At 29.9% G+C, this 20598-nt stretch overlaps 9 protein-coding genes and 1 non-coding gene across 10 annotated transcripts; 8 read left to right on the forward strand and 2 right to left on the reverse strand.

Annotated features, from left to right (window-relative positions):
* Positions 1-682: 682 nt before the first annotated feature.
* On the forward strand, positions 683-1417 carry BX663DRAFT_430986 (uncharacterized protein; the record flags this gene model as incomplete). Its single annotated transcript, XM_051522842.1, has 2 exons — positions 683-938; positions 999-1417. 2 exons carry the CDS (start codon positions 683-685, stop codon positions 1415-1417), a joined length of 675 nt encoding a protein of 224 aa, XP_051384478.1.
* Positions 1418-1480: 63 nt separating this feature from the next.
* On the forward strand, positions 1481-1995 carry BX663DRAFT_502579 (uncharacterized protein). The gene is made up of 2 exons (XM_051526632.1): positions 1481-1632; positions 1689-1995. Exons 1-2 carry the CDS (start codon positions 1485-1487, stop codon positions 1793-1795), a joined length of 255 nt encoding a protein of 84 aa, XP_051384479.1. The 5' UTR covers positions 1481-1484; the 3' UTR covers positions 1796-1995.
* A 1614-nt stretch (positions 1996-3609) lies between these two features.
* On the forward strand, positions 3610-4714 carry BX663DRAFT_502594 (uncharacterized protein). The gene is made up of 5 exons (XM_051526633.1): positions 3610-3743; positions 3796-4045; positions 4095-4116; positions 4178-4265; positions 4331-4714. The coding sequence occupies exons 1-4, from the start codon at positions 3687-3689 to the stop codon at positions 4233-4235; spliced, it is 387 nt and encodes a 128-aa protein (XP_051384480.1). The 5' UTR covers positions 3610-3686; the 3' UTR covers positions 4236-4265; positions 4331-4714.
* A 574-nt stretch (positions 4715-5288) lies between these two features.
* On the forward strand, positions 5289-5679 carry BX663DRAFT_502595 (uncharacterized protein). Its single transcript, XM_051526634.1, has one exon. The coding sequence runs from the start codon at positions 5340-5342 to the stop codon at positions 5616-5618; it is 279 nt and encodes a 92-aa protein (XP_051384481.1). The 5' UTR covers positions 5289-5339; the 3' UTR covers positions 5619-5679.
* Positions 5680-8476: 2797 nt separating this feature from the next.
* Positions 8477-8968, reverse strand: BX663DRAFT_550176 (uncharacterized protein; the record flags this gene model as incomplete). Its single annotated transcript, XM_051531196.1, has 2 exons — positions 8477-8675; positions 8775-8968. 2 exons carry the CDS (start codon positions 8966-8968, stop codon positions 8477-8479), a joined length of 393 nt encoding a protein of 130 aa, XP_051384482.1.
* Positions 8969-9732: 764 nt separating this feature from the next.
* Positions 9733-11324, forward strand: BX663DRAFT_502598 (uncharacterized protein). Its single transcript, XM_051526635.1, has 4 exons — positions 9733-10218; positions 10300-10991; positions 11048-11225; positions 11285-11324. The coding sequence occupies exons 1-3, from the start codon at positions 9924-9926 to the stop codon at positions 11171-11173; spliced, it is 1113 nt and encodes a 370-aa protein (XP_051384483.1). The 5' UTR covers positions 9733-9923; the 3' UTR covers positions 11174-11225; positions 11285-11324.
* A 135-nt stretch (positions 11325-11459) lies between these two features.
* BX663DRAFT_318958 (CDP-alcohol phosphatidyltransferase-domain-containing protein) lies at positions 11460-12791 on the forward strand. The gene is made up of 8 exons (XM_051522092.1): positions 11460-11524; positions 11590-11707; positions 11759-11902; positions 11950-12076; positions 12127-12212; positions 12296-12456; positions 12532-12636; positions 12769-12791. The coding sequence occupies exons 2-7, from the start codon at positions 11651-11653 to the stop codon at positions 12611-12613; spliced, it is 657 nt and encodes a 218-aa protein (XP_051384484.1). The 5' UTR covers positions 11460-11524; positions 11590-11650; the 3' UTR covers positions 12614-12636; positions 12769-12791.
* Positions 12792-15147: 2356 nt separating this feature from the next.
* On the forward strand, positions 15148-17351 carry BX663DRAFT_550179 (uncharacterized protein; the record flags this gene model as incomplete). Its single annotated transcript, XM_051531197.1, has 5 exons — positions 15148-15181; positions 15250-15438; positions 15523-15548; positions 15637-15815; positions 15893-17351. The coding sequence occupies 5 exons, from the start codon at positions 15148-15150 to the stop codon at positions 17349-17351; spliced, it is 1887 nt and encodes a 628-aa protein (XP_051384485.1).
* Positions 17313-18448, reverse strand: BX663DRAFT_535472 (uncharacterized protein). Its single transcript, XM_051530599.1, has 2 exons — positions 17896-18448; positions 17313-17831 (listed from the first exon to the last, which is right to left on the reverse strand). The coding sequence occupies exons 1-2, from the start codon at positions 18410-18412 to the stop codon at positions 17389-17391; spliced, it is 960 nt and encodes a 319-aa protein (XP_051384486.1). The 5' UTR covers positions 18413-18448; the 3' UTR covers positions 17313-17388.
* A 1201-nt stretch (positions 18449-19649) lies between these two features.
* BX663DRAFT_t52 lies at positions 19650-19724 on the forward strand. The gene has a single exon. It is a non-coding gene; the product is annotated as a tRNA-Thr (tRNA).
* Positions 19725-20598: the final 874 nt, after the last annotated feature.

The raw sequence follows: 20598 nt of genomic DNA on the forward strand, positions 1-20598 counted from the left end.
GAGACAGAGGAAGTACGTTGAGAGTTGTTAATAAGTTTTATTGGAGATAAAGTCAATTTATAAGTATAAGAATGTATTAATACAAAATAAAGGTAAATAATGTTAGAGTATTTATATCTTTTGTGAATAAGAATGATGAGTTAATAATAAGATAATGAAATTGTATTTGATGATATAAACATTATACTATCGAGAATCATTACAGATCTCTATATCCATGTCTTTTGTATGCGTGTATTTATTTTTTATAACTAATACGTGTACACTAAGTGAAATCAATTGTTTACGCGTATTTGTATTATTCTTAGTTTACCCCTCCCCCAGTTTAATTTATATTCAGCAGAACAATAATAGTAGAAGGTATGTTTTTAGATGTAGGACTTCTATTAAGGGTAAATATACTTAATAAATACATAGACAGAATTATTATAAAAATACATTATATGTTTTATTATAACTATTTATTTCATTGAATTAAGTTACCAATCTTACAACCGTGACAGTAAATAATTCTACCTTGTCGCCTATCATGTATATAATAATTCCAACTCAGTCTACCATGTAGATAATATTTCTACATTGTTGCCTATCTTGTAAATAATAATTCTACTTTTTTCAAGCAACAAAACAGTTGATATCTTTTTCTCTCTCGATTGTCTTATTTTTTTTATACTTTTTAAACATGAACGTCATTACTAGAGAACAAGCGATATGTATGTTTTTTTGTGAGGAATACAACGAAGATAATGTCAAAAAACTAACTAAAGAAGTTGACGATTTTGTCAATGGTGAAATCTGTTATACAGAAGATCCAACAAAACCGTTTATCCAAAGTAAAAGAACCATCAATCAAAACCCATTTTTATACCATAAGTATCAAACTCAGGAATCAGTAGCTAATATTAATATAATTGAAGAAAAAGAACAGCAACTTATTAGTGAGTAGCAAAACAAATTGTACATATCGGATAGTTTAACAAACGTTGATTTTTTCTTAGATAACCATGCAGGGCTTGTACAATTTCTCAATGCGGTTTTTCTATCTGTTGATCCACACAATAATGAGGTGTATGAAAATCTTTCATGTTCTATGAATGATATTCTGTCTTATGTTTGGAAATACTCCTATTTACTTCAAGACAAAAACCCTATTGGCTTTGGAAAATGGTGTTCAGGGAAAGACATTGATTTAATGCATGGCACTACCAAAAGAAAAAAAGGTGTTGATGGAAGAACCATCTTAGTTCGATCATTATACGTATTAAAGGAGAAGTATATAGGTAAAGTACATAAGTTACTTTTTTATTTGCATTCATTTAATCATACAATCTATAATAGCAAATGTTGTAAAGTTTATTGCCGAACAATTACCATTATACCAGCAGACCATTCAGTCTTTCAAGGAGGATGGATATAGTGTTATTGGTTACGTAAGAAAATCTAGAACAAAAGAAAGCGATGAAAGTCGTTTTAACTTGTTGAACATGATGTGCAAGAAATTAAGAATGCGCTCGGCTGTTGAAAAGATTTTTGTGTCATCGAAGATCAGTACAAATGATCCAATCATGGACAGGGATGTAGATGATGATAATCAGCTATTGGAAAAACTTGATGCTGATGGTAATACTCAAGGTAAAAATGTTAATAGGTAATTTTTTATGCACACCACTAACATTAACGTTTTTCAGACATGTTGAGACATGTCTCTTATAAAAAAACGTGTCTTGTAATGTTGACTTTTGCTGGACTCACAACAAATATAAATGATCTTGTAACTTTCTTAAAGTATACTTGAAAAATATAATTCGATGAAAATAATTAACTAACAAGACTTAATAGCAACAATGATAACATACAGAAGATTGTTGTAGACAGCCTGCCCCACACTAATAAAATGACTATATTTGATAGGAAGGAATTACTAAATGACCCATTGAAAATTCAACAGTTCAGATGCAGATCTAACTTTGAGCAAAGATCGAAGTAAATTGTATAGTAAATGTTCATTGTTAGTAAGCAAAATGATGTAGTCATTCTTATAGTCTAAAATAAAAATATCATTCAAGTTAGTTTCCCTAATAACAAGGAAAAGGCTTTAATTAATTGTTTTTACAAAAATGTTGGATTTTAGGCAATGGTAAGTCTAATCCAAATCAAAAAGATACATGTTCAAATTCTGCTGAAGCCTTCATTTTTCCTTTAAGGATTCCGTGTACTGCTTTTTGTCCGTTATTATGGCAGGGTACTGATGATGCTTTGAACTAGCCTTCAAGGTTTCGAGGGAGCATATAATTGGCTTTGTTGGATCTTCTATATAACAGATTTCACCATTGACAAAATCGTCAACTTCTTTAGTTAGTTTTTTGACATTATCTTCGTTGTATTCCTCACAAAAAAACATACATATCGCTTGTTCTCTAGTAATGACGTTCATGTTTAAAAAGTATAAAAAAAATAAGACAATCGAGAGAGAAAAAGATATCAACTGTTTTGTTGCTTGAAAAAAGTAGAATTATTATTTACAGATAGAATTATTATCTACAAGGTAGGTGACAAGGTAGTTTGAGTTTGAATTATTATAGACAAGGTAGAAATATTATCGACATGGTAGAAATAATATCTACAAGGTAGAGTTATTATCGACATGGTAGACTGAGTTGGAATTATTATATACAGAGAATTTTATCTAAATTTTCCTGAAACTTTCTTGATCCACTCCATCAAATAATATTAAAATTTCTAACATTTCATTAACATATCTTATTTGGTCGTTAACTAATTTTTTTCTGACTCACATCTTATCCCAGACTTCTTTACTAATACTGATAAATACCCCATCAATTTAAATTCATAAATAATATCATTGACTGTAGAACTATTGTTCGGTCTCGTTGACTTTTTTTTGTTTTTTTATTATTTTTATTTTATAATATTTTTTATTTTGATATTTTACAAAAAATATCACACAAGGTAGAGTTATTATTTTCATAGATTTTTCGTATAGTGAATCCTATTCAACCCACAAAGAAAATTTATGACACAACAAATCAATTAAACAACATTAAATTTTCCATCCCAATGTCAACTGACAAACGCCTCAAAAACTTAGAGGCCCAAAGCCAACAATTCGCAATACAACTCAAAACATTGAACAACTCCTATCAACACCAACAAAAAGAGTCTGACGTCCTATTGGTTCATCTTCTTAATAACAGTAAATAGAGGTAAAAGGAAAAAAAATGATGACTTCGATAAAGAAAAAAAAATGCACCAAACTAAGTAGTCGACAAATTTTAAAAAGCATAACGGCAAATTTTTAAAAAAGATGCACGAAACAACCGTCTTTTCTAGACAGACTGTAGCCTCTGAAGCGAATTTTGGTAATTGACGAAAACAAACTTTGAAAATCACAACTACGAAAATTGGATTGTTGCAAAAGCGAAAATTGAGCTTGTGTGAAAACGAAAAAAGATACAGTACAAAACGAATTCTGTTTTTAGGTTTACGAAAATTGGGGGTGTAGGCACTGTTAATGCATTTGATCATACAATAAAAAAAATGTTATGTTATCACATGTAACTATTCGTTTTTTTCTCACTACACACATATGCTTTGGGCGTTAATTATATAAATATATCATAATTATTAGTATTTGCATAGTCTCTTTCTTTTCTTTCTCTTAAATAATGACAATACAATCAAATGACACTTCAGAAAAACTAGCAGCAATTGCAAAGAAAAAAGTATAAATAATGTTTATCGACAGTAAGACCTTAAATATGTATTTTATTCTAGTTACATAAATATCAAAAAAAAATAAGTAATTACAACAACAACAACAACAATGATACCTTATTAGCAATAGTAGAACAAGAAAATATAAGATTAAAAGAAAAGTTATTTAAACTTGAAGAATATATTGAAATATTAGAACACAAACTTCAAATGGAAAATAAAAGCAAACAAGAATTAAGGGAATTTATTGAACATGATGTATTGGGAATAAAAGATGATTCTTTAGTTATGTTTAATAAACAAGCATTAGGTATATAGCAGTATTTATTAATTGTCTATTTTACTTACCTCGACTATAGATGACTACGAGAAAGAAAAAGTGTATGTTTAGTATACTTTCAAAGGAAAAAAAAAAGACACTATATAGTATATAAATATATAGGCTTATTTCATGTATAGAGAGATATTTACAGAAATCAAGTTTAAATTACATGATTTAAGAGAAAGATATAAAGGTGATTCTTTTGAAGGTATATTTTTTTTTTTACATAAACAAATTGTAGAAATATAAATATGAATCATAATTTCTACGTAGAATTATGTTGTGGATGTATTGGTAAATTGCTGGAAGTTTGATATCAGAAAAGTTTATATGGGTACTACTTTAGAGAATATGTATTCTATTTATAATTTTATTATATCTATTCCCTTGGAAGTATTATTATTAGGCCTTCAATATTTAAGCAGGTTATCTTTAGTGGTTTGCACATTATACATGTATTTTGCATAAATTTTTCATATTTTAAATCATTGCTTTTTTTATGTATGTTTTATGCATTGTTGGTTGAGCACTCTAGTGTGATACACAGAAGAAACAAAACTATACTGTTTTCATTTATTGTGTCTAGATTTGGTTTTTAATATATGTAGCTTTCAAAGATAAACTATTGTTTTACATGAAAAAAAAAAAAAAAAAAAAGTTATTCTCACTTGTGCCTGCGTCTCACAGACATTATATCAAATATCATATCGTATATAACATCTTGTAAATAATATAAAACTTGATGACATCCAATCGTCTAGATGTATCAATTAGAAGACATCGTATCATTTCTACATATTTATTTTTATAACCTTGACAAAGGATTCAAGTCGCCTTTGATCCAATAAAATAAAAATGTAAAAAATATCAGGAACATATACTCGGATCAAACAATACATTTTTGTATTTATAACTTAATCAGATCATTATGACACCCAATAGACAATCCATAGATCAATCTCTTGAATCAACACAATGTATATTTGAATACTAACACTGTTTCATGACCTATCCTTTTTATACAAAATATTCTTTATCTTTATTATTATTCTTTATACTGAATAAACAGTCTAAAATTATACTTCTTTTCGTTTCATTTCTTTCTTTCTTTTTTATCTTTTATACTATTACAATCTATACCATTACAGTTTCAACAAATGTATTACTACCAAACAGCCGCTTTTCTCATACAGCCTTGCATGTGATACACTCTGTAATTTTGATGTGAATACGAAGATTCTCTCAGACACTTTTTAGTTGACTGTCCTCTTAAAAATGAAATATGGTAACGGGTCTTGAACTCTTATTACCTTCATTTGTTCTTCCCTACCGATCTTCTGCTCTGCGACATTTAAATTGCCCTTCTTCTATATGCAGTTGTCCCCGTTTTCTCATCATTTTATCCTTGACCTTTTGGAAAATCTGGGATTCATATTGGCAGCTTAGTGTTTCTTCGAGCCCGTCTGCCTTATCTAATGTAGAGAAGTTAGTTATATCTATCATAGCCAATGTTAAGACAATTATTTGCCCGTTCCCTCTATTGGAATTTACAACCGACTAGTTCGATATTCAGCCCTTTCTTTCGTTTCTACTACTTCTATTATATTTCATTTTAATTTTATATCTCTACTTTTGTTTACTATACTTTATTTTAATCTGTTCTGTCTAATTCAACATCAACTACATTTTCTCTGAACTTCTGTTTCATCCAGTCCCACCACCCCGCGATGTGTGATTCAGTATAAATTTTCCAAAAAAAAAAATAGCATGTTCAGTCAAGATTGTGCACCTGAAAACATTTTTTTTTCCTAAGAAAAAAGGTATTCCATAATTTTAAAAAAGCAAAGAAACACAAGCGCAGATCGTCAGCGACGAGAAGACTATCAGTTGGAAAGACACTGAAGAAGTCGCCATCAAAAGTACTGATAGTGAAAGCATTTCAAAAAAGTTTCAATGCGAAATGTCCTTCAAATCTGTTACGACGCGTCGGCAACACATTTTAATTTTTATACGCCTCTGGCCACCATTGAAAACTACGGAGGTAATTTAATACTTGTAAAAAGATTTTACTTAAAGTTAAACTAACGTAAAAATAAAATAACAGTCTCAATTACTGTAGAAGCGAATGAAAATGCTGAATTCATCTGTCCCATGTACTGCAGTAATCTTAAAGGATGTAAAAGCGTATGAGTCATGTGACACGTCAACACCCTACATTACCAAAAGCCCCAAAAACTCACAAACAAGTACAACATTGAGCATTTTTCTTTTGATGAAGACTGCTCAAGCGTACTGCAAGGTAGCAATGAGAATAAAAAGCAGAAGTATGGAGGTTTGGCGAAATACCATGATTTCGTACTAGCAAAACTTTTAATTAAACATCCAGCTAACAACATGGCTGGCAACATTATGTATCTGCCCCTCTTTATTAACAGCCCATCCAGAAACACTCTTAACAACTTCATTACTTCAAATTTTGAAGCACGGCTTGTTTTCAGCAGTGCTTATTCTTGTAATAATACAGCTACTATTGCAGCACGTAATAATACAAGTAATAATCTAGCAAGCTTCCACAGCTAGGTTTAGAGTGGTCGCTATTCCAAAGTACTTGGCGTTATTGGACCATTTGTAGAGTTAAACAAAGATTCGGAGGAAGCCCTCAACTATGATTTTCCTATCGAAAACATATACTTCCATTGACTCCAGATTTATTTGCTGGAGGTGTCATTCAGGCAGAAAAATTCACGCTATTGATAACCTCTTGTGAGTTATATGCTCGGGATGCAAACATCGATGAGCATTTGGAGTCAAATAGAAGCACCTTTTCTAACATATTCAAAGCAGAATCTAGAAGGTACAAAGGTTTTACTATCGAAGTTACCCTACCATCTGATAAAGGGGTGAATTATCAATAAACTTCAATTTAGGACTACACAATTTAATTTGTTAGTAACAGGAAGTCTAATCTTATACCTACATCTTCCAAATACCACTTTTGTTGGGCCAGGTTGTAATAAGTTTCTCGTAAATGAAAAGATAAGGGAATGTTCATTATTGTTTTCGGAGAGGAGTATGCAAAGATTCATGATGGAATTTGCCAACACCTCAAACGTAATCCGAAAATCACCAAAGGATCGAAGATATGCGTCAGCTTACTACGCTGCTACAACACCCCTTCACGTATCTAAACTATCGATCACACCTTCTAAAGGGTCGATTATTACACCCAGCGACAATATTTACCTTCTTGAAACACCCAACAAAAGGCTATTGTATGTCAATTAGCAACCACAGTCGTCTGTTGTCCGAATTTTTTACGATATGCTGCGAGTGTTTTTTATTTTGTAACTTACTTATTATTGCTGATAGAATAATATCTTTAAAAATAAAGCTTGAAAATAAAGCAAATTAGCAATCAAGCACTGGTGTTTGGGCACTAGTAAATGATTTAACTAGATATATATACAGACATGTATTTAAAATGAAAGCAATTGCAATATATTGACTTTTGTAAACAAAGTGAAGAAATTGTCTACAATTGCTCAAACTATAAGCAGTCATCTCAGTACTACAAACAAAAAAATTGTAGCCAACCTTGAGATTAAACTGTGCCGAATCCTTTGGTTCAGCTAACCTTTAAAAAAAAAATCGAATCAATTAAATATTATCTTTAACAGGCTTGTATAATATTTTTATTTTTATTATGGTGCTGCACTATTTTTCCTGTATTTATTTTGTATGTCTTTTAAACATTTAAACAGTTTGATCATTTTTTTTAAATAGTTTGCTCAAATGGACGGCCCATTTTTTTTTATGTAATTGACAATTAGTTTTGGCTTAGCACTATTTAATTTTGACTACGTAGCAGTAGCATACATTTATTTCTCACAATGATCATTCTCACTGTGTCTGATTTTACTATATCTGCAGCCGCTAATTTCAGACGTAAACTACGTTTCGATGCCATTCCTCTTTTTTCTAAAATCAATAAGAGAAATGTTCATATAAAGTCAATAAATAATATTTAGAAGGGTTGTTTATTATAGTATTTAATTATCTGGTGTTTAGAATGCCCAATTGTTATCTGTAAGTTGCTAACACGAACTTGACTACAAGTATCGCCTATTCTATCTGCTACATTTTCATTTTTCAAAAGCTTTTCTCTTTTTTTTTCAACTTGTGCTTTACGAGATATCAAAATTGTTCAATTGTATTTAATTCAGGAGAATAAGTCGTAAAGATATATTCTCTTATAGCCTCTGCTTTCGATTTTTTTCTTCATTAGCAGTGACTTGGGAATTGAGGCGCTATCCATCACAAGAAAATGTCCAAGAAGTTCATCGATATATTTAATGTAATGAGCGGCTGTAGTTCCTTTTGGAGAGGGTGCTTCTTGTTTGTTTCTTGTCCTATTCCATTCTATCTATTAGTCTTCTTCTTTTCTTTAATTGATTTTTGAGTCTTTGAAGTCTTTTCTTTGGTTTTATCAGCTTTAGTCGGTGGTCTCTTTATTACAACATGAAGAACAGTGGAAGCTGAAGTTGCACCTACGATGGCATGAGATACAGAGTGAGTTTCAGGAGTTTTCACAATTGCACGTCCCCCCCTTTTTCTAACCCTACATAGTTGTATTTCATATCAATATGAAAAACCAGCTTCGTTAATGAAGATGTATCTTTGCAGGTAATCGATATTCATATCTTTGTGATCCAAAAACCAATGGTATCTTGTATCTAAATTGTCTGCATTGTCACCTGCTTTTGGTTCAAAAGTTGCGTATTTCACTGTCAAATTTAAAGTGGTTTTCATGTGGTGATGTAGCTGCGTCTTTGATATTTTCAAGTTATCAAATCTTTCTGTAAGGCTTTCCAAAACATCATTAACTGTTGTTTGAGGATTATCTTTAACCATTTTTTTAACGAAGTCTTGAGTTTTTTTTCATACATACACTAGTTCTACCTCTAGTTTTTTTTTATTATTATTTTCTTAAAAGGCGTATCGCCAGTTTCAACATAACTCTTTCACTACTCTTAGGCAATTCACTCATTTATACCAAGTTCATGTGCAACTTGAGCAGTCCTCTTACTATTTTCAGGTAGAAGAGTTATCTTATCGATAAAGTTTATGATTTGTACATGTCCGTAATCATTGTACATAGTTACAGTTGTAATATTCTCTTTTTTTTAAACTTTTCGGACTTTTTCAGCTACTTTTATTTCTTTTGCTGGTGGCTGTTTTTCTAAATACTTCTTTCTACTCATTACTGTTTCCAAAATAATATCTGAACCTGAAATTTCAGCTTGCTCAATCTCCATAGGATCAAAAGCTTTTTTTTTTTTCCTGTTCATCATATATATTATTTTAGCCATTCTCAAAATAAAACGCGCTTTGCATGTTAATTACTCTCAATCGTATGAATTGAAAAAAAAAAAATCTCAAACTGGGATTACAAAGTACTAGTAGGTCGACAAATTAGGGACAATTTAAGCTAGCAAAAATCGACAAAACAAAAAAAAAAATCCGCCAATCATTTTCAGATTAACTGTACCACATGCAAATGTTTGGAAATATCAGTGTAATACATGTACGGCGATTAGTAAACTATATTCAGATTAAGCTATGTACTCACTTCCAATAAAATATAACAACTTTTTATTTTTATTTATTTTTATTTATTTTTTTATTTATTTATTTTTTTTGTCATGTTAAACAATGATAAAGATGTAACCAGCATACACGATTACTCCTTTTATCATAACATTTTCCTGTTTATAAGGAGTTAAAGCTATTTAACAAATGTTTTACTTTTAATTTCTTTTTCTTCCTCTTCTTCCTGTATTTTGACCTGACTAGTTATTATTTAAAAATGGGTAAAAAAAAAGGACACAAAAAAAGATACAATACTTCGCGTAGAAATAATCAAAAGAGAACAAAAGTAACAACAAATGAAGTAATGACAGGAAATCCAACTATCCTTAATGACAGATCAGAAGATAAGAAAGAGCCTTTAAGCCAACAAAGGATACAATTAGATACTGAAGATAAACCTAATCTAGATCATGAAGTAGACATTACAACTCATGATATAGAAACTGAGACGATGAATAATGAAGATACTAATAACAACAAAGAAGGAAGTGATATTGTTGAAGAACTAGATGGTAAAGAGAAATTATCTAAAGAAGTTAAAGTATTTACAGACGATCATTTAAATGAACTGTCATCTAATACTGATGGAGAAGCTATTACAGATCATGCATCCAATGATATACAAAAAGAAAGCTCTATCATAGTGAGTGTTTCAACTAATGTCAGTACAGAAGAAAATGAAGTGATTGTTCAGGAATTAGATGTAAACATGACTCAAACAGAAGAGCTTCATGATGATAGTAATGTTGCATTATTAGAAAGGTTAACAGTAAAAGAAGAGGAGCAGGTAGTAACTGTTAATGATGTAAGGTTAACAGTAAATCAAAATGATATTATCCAAGAAGACAATTCATGTCATGATAACCAAATAATATCAAAAATGATTACTCCTGAAATTGAAACAACAACCATAACATCTACTCCCCTCATAGATAATTCTCCTAGCACTCATATAGTTCCATCTCAGCAAATTATAGAAGACAAAATTGATCCAGCTCCTTCCCCTGTTGAATATCATGAAGGAACAATTAGTGTGGAAGAAGATGGCAGTCATAGTAGACCTCGGTCATCACATCAAAGTATATCCTTAACAGAAACAATTACTGTAACAACTGTTAATAGTGATTATGAAGAAGAAAAAAATAAAGATATCACTGATTCCTCCAATCTACGAAAGAGTAAAAATGTCAGTTTGTCGACAAAAGCCAAAGAAAAGAATATTACAAAGAAAAAATCACAATTATTGTTTAATCTATTTAAACGAGCTAGTCTGAGTGCTGATAAGGTACATTAAAATAATACTTATTTGATACAGCAGCATTTATTAATATATTAAAATAGACTACTGCTGCTCCTATGCCTGAATTATCTCAAGAAAAGAAGTTAACAGTAGCCGAAAAAATGAAGAAATTAAATAAGCGTAAATCCTGGATGTTTTGGAAATCCTCTTCTCAACAAAAACAATAATAGAAAATCATATACTTTTTTTTTTCACTTTAATGAACAATTTGATAATAATGTAATAAAATAAAAAAATAAAAAATAAAGCTTTTTTTTTTATTCTATTTTTTTTAATAGGCGACAACGACGCCAGTAATTAAACAATGCAAGGGCGTGGTGGCGATCATGTACATAAATATTTCTACTCTTTTTATCCTTTATTTTTATGTTCTATTTATTGAAACATCAACAAGTGCGCTCAATATGTACTTTAACAAAAATCGTTAGACCTTCATTTTCAAATAGAATTTCAACATTTCATCCTATTGTCAATAAATCTCAAAAAATAACTTCGATTGTATCTAGCAAACATATAAAGTAATTTGAATGAGGAATAGTTTAAACAAAAGAATAAATTAAAAATAATTTTTTTTTCCTCTTAGAACAAATACTTGGATATACATACAACGCTCATTCATCTCAAATACAAAATCAAGATGGGTAATGACGAAAAAGGAAGACGATAATAATAAAGAATCTGTCACAAAAAAATTAAAAAAGGTAAGTAAATAGAATGTCTAAAGTATTTGTATGTAATAACTATTTGTTTAGGAATTAAAGGAAAACATTTATACGATTCCTAATATTTTGACTTTTGGTAGATTGGTAGCTGCACCATGTATTGGATATCTTATTTTACAACATGAGTATGATACAGCATTAGGGTTGTTTGCATTAGCAGGATTTACAGATTTGGTAATAAATTATAATTATGTCATATTATCATATTTATGAGATAATAGTTAGATGGGCATATTGCTAGAAAATATAATATGAAAACACTTCTAGGCACTATTATTGATCCTTTAGCAGATAAAGTACTCATGACAGTCATGACAATTACTTTAACAATGCAAGGCATATTGCCAAGTAAGTAAAGTACACTAAAAAATGAGGTATATTCATTAACAATCATAAAGTACCATTGGCGACTATTATTTTAGGTAGAGATACAGGATTAGTTTTATCTGCATTTTATTATCGTTATATCTCTTTACCAGAACCTGTAGGTATCAATGACATGAAATAAACAAACAAACAAAAAAAAAAAAAAAAAAAAAAAAAAAAAAGTATTGACATTTATAATAGAAGACGATTGCACGTTATTTTGATGGATCTATTCCTTCAGCAGAAGTAAAACCAACACAAATCAGTAAAGTGAATACTGCTTTGCAGTTGTTGTTAATGGGGTTTTCTTTAACATCTCTTAATATGGGAATACCTTCTGATGAAGTATTACTAGCATTACAGTAAATGATAATAATCATTCATGTTCATATATACTTGTAGTTTGTTTGTTTGTTTATTTATCTTTCTTTATATAGATGGCTTGTAGGCGGTACAACTGTTTGGTCAGGAGCTAGTTATCTATTTTCTAAAAACGCTGTACGAATATTAAAACAGTAAATTCTCTTTGTTTTTTCAAAAGGGTAATGCTTTTCTTTTTATTATATGGTTAATAAGACATTAAAATATACTAATGGACTTTACTATCATTATATATCTATTAACAGAGATGTATACTGCTTTTATTATACTTTATTAATAAATTGTTTAAATAGAGAACAGAAAAATAAGAAGGAAGTCTAATGTAATATATTGAAATAAAAAATAAATAAAAAATAAATAAAAAATAAAAAAAGAATAGAATAGGCGTATCTTAAAGAATGCTACTTATATAAGAGAAACTATATTTATTTCAGTTATTTACTTTATGGTCTTTTATTTGTTTTCCAATGTAGAAAGAAAAGTAGTACACACTGTCTTGTTTGCTTGTATATAATCTAGACATTACTTATCACCTTTATAAGTAAATTTTCTAAGTTTGAGTTTTTATAAATGGTCGAATTTATACAGTATTTGAAAGTTACTACATATGCTTCAAGCTCATTATTGTATGAAGTCTGTTTTATACGTGTTTCTAATTCAGTATCAATCATTTCACATCTGTCAAGCTCTACATCAATAGTCTTTACCTCCTCTTCTCGTTATTCTAAGACTACGGTACTGTCTAAACGAAAGTTTGTTTTCATCATTTGAGGAAAAATGCATTGCTTCAATTTTATAAGCATTTTTGGCTTACAGAATTATATGAAGTTGAGTATAGTTTAAGGTACATCAATCACCTCAAAGATAAAACTATTTCTTTCTTTCTCTCCCCCTCTCACTAAATAAGCAAATGATACTTTGTGATCTTTTTCTTTGGACACTGGAGAGCTGTTTATTCCTTATGTAATCAAGTCATTTTTTTTTTTTTTTTGAAATGAACCGTATACCATATTCTGTGAATGTCACTCCTTGCCATTAATATATACTGGCTTCAAGGCATTCATACTTTATTAAGATAAAATATACGTGTTGTTTGTCAACTTCTTCAAATTATTGTGTGATATTAAAGCAGCAATTCGCTCTTTTGTCGAAAACAGCCCAGTTAAAGCAAGGATACGAAATCAATATTCTCTGTAATCACTAAAATCTTCACTCCTTCTGATATCCATCATTATGTTGATATGCATGCTACTTGGGCTCATCCTTCGTTACCACTCCTTTTCAACTAATTGTCTTCTTTGTCTCCTTGAACAGTTTATCTCTGGTCTTTCTGTATTCAATAGTTCCTCCTCTAAAATCATATCCTCTTCTTTCTACTACATTTGGCCATAGATATTTCTTTCTTAAACAATGCAAGTTTCGGCTCGCATTATAACGAACAAGTCCTTCTATCTGCCCTCGGAATTGACCCCATTCTTGTACATTGGCTTCCTTCTAGTCTAGTACTGGTATCAGAAACTGTATCTGTGGTCATTCCTGTCAGCATGTACTTGAGTTCTCATCCTGTTCCTTCTAATCTTTAGGATCAACATCCTCCTTCCTTTTCACCGGGCTTATATCCGATTTATGCATCCTTGAACTCTTTCTTTTTCTCTCTCTCTCTTTTTTTTTTGCCAAAAGAAACATTTGTAGAAGGGCAAAGCATTATATTATGCTGCTAAATTTGTTCAAGCTGCTTTTTTTTTGCCCCTACCTTATTCAACTTTTGAAGATTGTAGGTCAAAGATTAAAAAACAACATCAAGTAAGCTCCTTTGAATGATAAGTCACGCTTATTACACCTCATAGAATGTGGAAGCTTGTCAGAGAGTTACTTCTGATGACTGCTTGTATTGGATGAGACATTCCGAAAGTTACAAGGATCGTTGTATTAATAAGAGACCAGGTCTTAAATAAAAATAAAAAAATAAAAATAAAAAACAAAAATAAAATAAATCTCATCTGGAAGTATTTAAATAAACTTTAATAAAAAAAAATGAGTCAATCCAATAAAAATTTACAATTGTCTCCTTTTTTTTAGGTTAAAATTCTGTGCATATGCAGGTAATTAACAATTAAAATTTAGATGTTTGTGTAGCATTTTAACATACATTAAAATGCAAATAATATATTCTGAATGTGAACGTGAAGGTAAATAAAAAATCTATTCCTAATTTCCTCTCACTATGTTTATTTCTTCTTCTTAACTTTGCCTATGCTTATGTTTACCTATTGGACTGTATTCATTAAACTATGTTTAATAGAAACCCAATATACAGTCTTATAAAATAAGAGAAAATTATATCTATTCACGATGCATCTATTAATTACAATTAAAAAAAGAAGAAGAAAAAAATTAGTCTGTTATGAGAACAATATCAGTAATTTTCGATTCTATCATTGAATATACTCTTTAACAAGGTATCTTTTTTTGTAAGTAGCTTGATGTTAAGACAAACTTTAAAACTGAGAATTATTTTTTCCTTTTTTTTTTATAATCAGCTGCAGCTGTTGATTTACCTCTCTTCTCTTAAAGAGATAATAAGACCACATCTATTTAAGCAAGACATTTGTTAAAATTATTCAGTAAATCTTCTTTCTTCTTTCTTCTCTCTCTTCTTTTTGCTGTATAAAATGATATCAAAAGATAATAAAGATATTCAAATTGGTAATGATAAAATAGATATATATATTTGATGGCAATAAGAAAGCTTACATTTGTTTTAATACACATAGCTGTTCAAATTCTACATGATAATAATGATTTTGGACAAGAACAAGAGAATAAAATTAAGATATTCGAAAATTATATTATTGTTCTTCCAACAATAGATAATCATGTCTCTTCAATATACACATTTGATCTAGCTATTAATACTCAAGAAGATATTCCACAATGGGCCTTAAATGGACTCTTTTCAAAAGGTTTTTTTTTTTATTTATTATAATGCTTCTATAACTATTACTGATAAACTAAAAAAAAAAAAAATTAATTCTTATTACTAATAGGAAAGCATACCAGTCTTGTGTTTTATGTAAAGTAACCTGTTTATGTATATATTTATATATATTTATCTGCTCTGCTTATACCAATGTTGCATACTAACCAACATGTATTATTAGGATGTGGCGAAGGATGAAGATAAGAAGAGATTTGACGTGAACAAGATTACAAAAAATATCCTTTCTCAATTATTATCACAGAAAGACAAATACGATATTTATTTCAAGTTTATAGAAGAAAATAATAGGTCTGAAGAGGGAACTACTTATAGTATAAATGATGATAATTATGAGAAACCGTAAAGTAGATCTATAATATAAATGTATATATGTGTGTACACTTTTAACTTACACTGTTCTTACTATATGTTTATAGCTATAATGCTTCTATACGTTCTATCTTTATTAAAGAAAAGAATACTTCTAGATTAGTTTCCCAATTAAATATCATAGATTCAAAAAATAGTGACCATGATATAATAACGTCATGGATTAATAACAACGAGACACAACATCCAAAAAATAACATAACTCAACTACTTGAGCAAAGTAATTCCATTTTATTTCTGACTTGCATCGATTCACAGGATTCTCCATCACAAATTCAAAAAGCATTTTCATTTACTTCTTCCATCAACATGAACCCTTCTAACAGTCAACTTGTACTCAAATTACTAAACGAAAATTCTTTACTTCGACAATCGCTATCTAAATGTCATCATTATTCTTCTATTACAAGTTCAAGTAGTGATTCGACTTTGTCCACCTTTTACAATAGTAATGATAAACCCCGTCATATATCCATTTCACCATCTCTACCACCTAATAGTAATGTCATTCTTGAAGAAAAGGAGGAACAGATGACAACAGTTGCTGATCTACATCGTCAAATTGAGGAACTCGAAAATCAGATCACAGTAACTCGAGAGCGTAATAATTGGGTTGAAGCGGAATTGGTTAGACTTCAAAAGACGGGAATGGAACTACGTGATTTATGTGAAAAGCAATCTGTCTTGATTGATCTACTCGAGTTTAAATTTGATGAATATCAAAACGAAAAGGATTCGACATCAAAGATAAATGAATTATCTCAAGATATTCAACTATTAGATAAAGAACGTAATGAAATTGAAGCAATCTATGAAAAATTAGAAAACATGGTAGCCAAGTTATCTGCTGCTCAAATGGATGATGATAAAACGGATGCAAGAACTAAAAATAATATCTATTATAATATGCTACCTAAACGTTCTTCCCTCAGAAGGAGTCCCGATTCCTCAGTTATCAGCGCTACTTCATCAATCCATAAAATGACTTCTCTAAGGAACACGAGTAGATATGATGAATGCAATAAAAGAATGTCTATTCAATCTGATATATCAAGTCGCTTAATGTCAAGACATAACACGAATAATCCTTTATCAAGACAAAGCAGATCAACTACACCTAATTATCCTCCACCACCTACTGACCCTCCTACACAACCTTTACCCCCTATTCCAACCATTTCTCCTGACCCTCTGAAACGAATGTCAACATCTAGCTACCAACAACATCATGACATGGATGCTTCTCTTCGTATTCACAACGCTAAACTGTTAACAGAGATTCATGCTCATCAACAAACAATCAAATCTCTCGAATCTCAACTGGCAGAAATACAATCAGAACGTCAAAAGGAGAAGGAGGAAATTAACTTTCGTATCACTTATCTCTCAAAACAATTAGAAACTGAATGTGTTCTAAAGGAAAGGGCAGAAAGGGCTCGTGCTATTTTAGAGAAACGATTAGATGCAATCATGATTAATAAAAAATCTAAATTTCTTTGTTTTTAATCATTATTATCATTGTTATTATTATTATTATTATTCATCATTTTGCAGGCAATTGTTTTTGTGCAGCAGCATCATTAAATTTACGAATAACCACTTTGCATTCTGTTTGTCGACAAAGGTCAGGCAAGCGACGTTTTGTCTCTTCGCCTAACTTTTCAAAAAAGACAAGACCGGAACCTCGTTCAACGGCATCCAGAGGAACCTGGAATTGTGTTAAAGGGGTTTCATCTGGAATAGGTTGATTGGGTAATACAAAGGCGCCTACACTATAGTGTCCTTGATTGTCTTGTGTCATGATCACTTTATAGAAATGAGTGGGGACTGCTACATTAGGTGCAGGGTTACCGATAACCTGATATTTAATATAAAATTTACCGTCCGATGGGTCTTGATAAGGCAGATATAAGGGGCCTGTAAAGATGTAGACATCTTTAAATTTTTGTGTCAGCTGTCTACAGAAATGTTCAACATAAGCCCAATCTAAGATACACTTACAAGTGAGTAAAAAAAAAAAACGATTATGATTATGATTATTATTTCTTACAGTCTCTATTGAATCCTTGTCCTACTTGAGGTGCAATATTTGTTAAATAAAATGTTTCATTCATTGAAAGTTGACTGTTTTTTGTATCCGCAGCGGGAACCATATGTCCTCTATCAAACCCACTCTTGAAATAATCATTTAATTTAGCTCTAAACTTTTCTGGAATATGATCATCTTCTTTAAATGTTGACTTTTGACGATCGACATCTGCTCCACGTTTTAAACTTTCTGCTGTTAAATGCTCGGCTACCCAATTTGGATTACGATCTCGTCTATTATATGAAGTTACATAAGCATTGCGGTAAATCACATCATTAACAGGCCCTGGGAAACCAAAAGGTAAGATGGATCTTGCCTTTTCAAATGTATTTGGTGAAGGTTGTGGCGAAGGTTGTGTATTTACTACAGTTGGTTTTAAAGTTGTCGGTTTTTTTAATGTTAATTTTTGATAAGCTGCATAAGATACAGCACCTAAAGCTGCACCACCTAAAACCAGAGTTGCTCTTTCTGATGCCATGTTTTGATATGTGGAGTAAAAAAAAAAAAAAAAAAAGTACGCTCACTCACTCACAATTTCGTTACTGGAAAGTTTTTTTTTGTTTCGGTGATTTAAATTTCAATGTAAAACATTATTGGATAGATGTCTAGGCCTTTTTTTTTTCTTCAACATTTAAAAAGTAATTGAAAGTATGCATAGCACTTGTTTATAATTTTTTAATACACAAACAGAAATAAAGAATCACATACAAGTAAAGTGAAAACTGACACATGTGTCAATAAGTTGAAAGTTAATGCATAAAAAAAAACAAAAACAAAAATTTGAATAACATCAAACAAATTTTTAAAGTATATTTATTGCAATATGTATTAAATTAATTAAACAAATGCAGCAAAAGAAAACATGTAAACTTAAAAAAGAGATTTTAGCAGTTTTTGACTATTAATAAGTTTATTCAGGGATTTTTATTGGTTACTGGAGTATATTTGTCTCTGTTGTTGGCATTTACATTGGCCTTCTTTTAGGGGTGTTGTAAAATGATCATGCCAGAAATAAGTAAGTACTATGCAACTAAATTCTAATTTTATAAACTTTATTTCAATTCATGTATTTATTGTATCTTGGCCTATCAACATCATGTTTTAACTGATACATTTGTTTTATATTATTTGTTTTACTTTATGACAACTAAGGTAATGATTTTTTCCATTCTTTCGCCCGCCACACACACACCCCCAAATCTTTTACAGGGCCAATTTTTTCGTGGCCTTCATTATCTCTTATTGCTGGATAGTCGGTAGTGTGTATTACTAACTAGCTTTGTACTAATTATTAACAAGAAAATATTCTGAATCTATAAATAGGCTATCTTTCGTAAATCAACTTCACTTGACATATTACAGTTATTATTAGAATATTTAAACGCAATAATAATTTTATAGCAAAGTAGTATGATTAAGATATTGTTAATAAACAAGATAAAAATATGTATATACACATGTATATATATATATATTTTTAAGAAAAAAACAAAAAATAAAATGATGGTTATTTATGATAATTGAAGATTTTTTATTTTTTAAAAGTAATCGTTTACAATTTGATAATCTGCATTATTAGACCATAAAGCTAAATATAATTGTTCATAAAAAAAAAAAAGTGATGACGACATTCATATTTACGTCATCAATTAGTCACGTGATCAATTTTTTATCTTTCTGATTATAATTTTGATAAGAAAAAAATTTTTAAGGTTGCCTCTATAGCTCTAATTGGCTAGAGTGCGGCTCTCGTAAAGCTGAGGTTGCGTGTTCGAATCACGCTGGAGGCATGCTTTTTTAGCAATTAATTTATTGTTACTTCTTTTTTTTTGAAGGTAAAATTTAATTTTGTGTTACTGTCGCATGGCTCATATTTTACTACGTGTAAATAATAGGACGTCACTTTTGTTTGAAAAAAATTATATTTCTATCTGATTAGACCTGACATTACCAAATTAAGATGCATAATATAGTTAGCTTCAAAAAAATAAAATAGAATGATATCTATGGCACTAAAAAGAGCCTAACAACTATCCGTAAATATTTCGCTGAATAGCTTCTCCTGAAACATAATTAATATATTAAATGAGAAAAGATAAAATGACAAAAAAGGAAAAAAAAAGATGAATAGAAAACATCCAAACTTAAGACGTAAGTCAATGGAGATAAAGTATAAGTATAATAGTAAAATAATTCTTCCCAGTTGTGGTTATGTAAATATAGATCTTGATAGCACATCTTCTATAAAGAAAAAAAAAATACTATGAATGACATTAGGAGAAGATTTAAAAAATAAAAAATAAATAAACCACATTAGATTTAAAAGCGTCCCTGAATGATTGTGTTGATGTATAAAAGTAACGCAAATATAATGTTATTGAACATAAATAAAATATCACCAAGTGTTGTATTATTTATGTATAGATTATATATCTTTGTTGCATACATTATTTATTGTATGATTAAGCGATTATAAAGCATCCATTGTATTACTAACGTAGTTAATTTTTGGAATAACAGTAGAGTCATATATATGCTTTTACATTTATATTTACATTTGCAAATCAAGACACTTCTTCGCATTGAGTGTGGCGACCGTCTATTGATGAGTTCAAAGTTGATTTGCTTTATAAAAAAAAAATGCAGCTCAAATATCCAAAAAAC

This window comes from Cokeromyces recurvatus (genome assembly GCF_025118155.1).
Source record: "Cokeromyces recurvatus strain NRRL 2243 chromosome Unknown BX663scaffold_7, whole genome shotgun sequence".
Classification (NCBI taxonomy): Eukaryota; Fungi; Mucoromycota; class Mucoromycetes; order Mucorales; family Mucoraceae; genus Cokeromyces; species Cokeromyces recurvatus.

What these genes read in the sequence shown, in the direction of transcription:
- BX663DRAFT_318958 (XM_051522092.1), top strand. Translation starts at nt 11,651, where the DNA reads ATGACGAAAAAGGAAGACGATAATAATAAAGAATCTGTCACAAAAAAA. An exon ending in TCACAAAAAAATTAAAAAAG is followed by an intron (nt 11,708 to 11,758) that starts GTAAGTAAATAG and finishes CTATTTGTTTAG; the next exon opens with GAATTAAAGGAAAACATTTA. An exon ending in TAGCAGGATTTACAGATTTG is followed by an intron (nt 11,903 to 11,949) that starts GTAATAAATTAT and finishes ATGAGATAATAG; the next exon opens with TTAGATGGGCATATTGCTAG.
- BX663DRAFT_502598 (XM_051526635.1), top strand. Translation starts at nt 9,924, where the DNA reads ATGGGTAAAAAAAAAGGACACAAAAAAAGATACAATACTTCGCGTAGA. An exon ending in TATTGTTGAAGAACTAGATG is followed by an intron (nt 10,219 to 10,299) that starts GTAAAGAGAAAT and finishes CTGATGGAGAAG; the next exon opens with CTATTACAGATCATGCATCC. An exon ending in CTAGTCTGAGTGCTGATAAG is followed by an intron (nt 10,992 to 11,047) that starts GTACATTAAAAT and finishes ATATTAAAATAG; the next exon opens with ACTACTGCTGCTCCTATGCC.
- BX663DRAFT_502594 (XM_051526633.1), top strand. Translation starts at nt 3,687, where the DNA reads ATGACAATACAATCAAATGACACTTCAGAAAAACTAGCAGCAATTGCA. An exon ending in CAGCAATTGCAAAGAAAAAA is followed by an intron (nt 3,744 to 3,795) that starts GTATAAATAATG and finishes ATTTTATTCTAG; the next exon opens with TTACATAAATATCAAAAAAA. An exon ending in GACTACGAGAAAGAAAAAGT is followed by an intron (nt 4,117 to 4,177) that starts GTATGTTTAGTA and finishes ATAAATATATAG; the next exon opens with GCTTATTTCATGTATAGAGA.
- BX663DRAFT_502595 (XM_051526634.1), top strand. Translation starts at nt 5,340, where the DNA reads ATGGTAACGGGTCTTGAACTCTTATTACCTTCATTTGTTCTTCCCTAC.
- BX663DRAFT_502579 (XM_051526632.1), top strand. Translation starts at nt 1,485, where the DNA reads ATGATGTGCAAGAAATTAAGAATGCGCTCGGCTGTTGAAAAGATTTTT. An exon ending in TGCTGATGGTAATACTCAAG is followed by an intron (nt 1,633 to 1,688) that starts GTAAAAATGTTA and finishes AACGTTTTTCAG; the next exon opens with ACATGTTGAGACATGTCTCT.
- BX663DRAFT_535472 (XM_051530599.1), bottom strand. Translation starts at nt 18,412, where the DNA reads ATGGCATCAGAAAGAGCAACTCTGGTTTTAGGTGGTGCAGCTTTAGGT. An exon ending in ACAAGGATTCAATAGAGACT is followed by an intron (nt 17,832 to 17,895) that starts GTAAGAAATAAT and finishes AGTGTATCTTAG; the next exon opens with ATTGGGCTTATGTTGAACAT.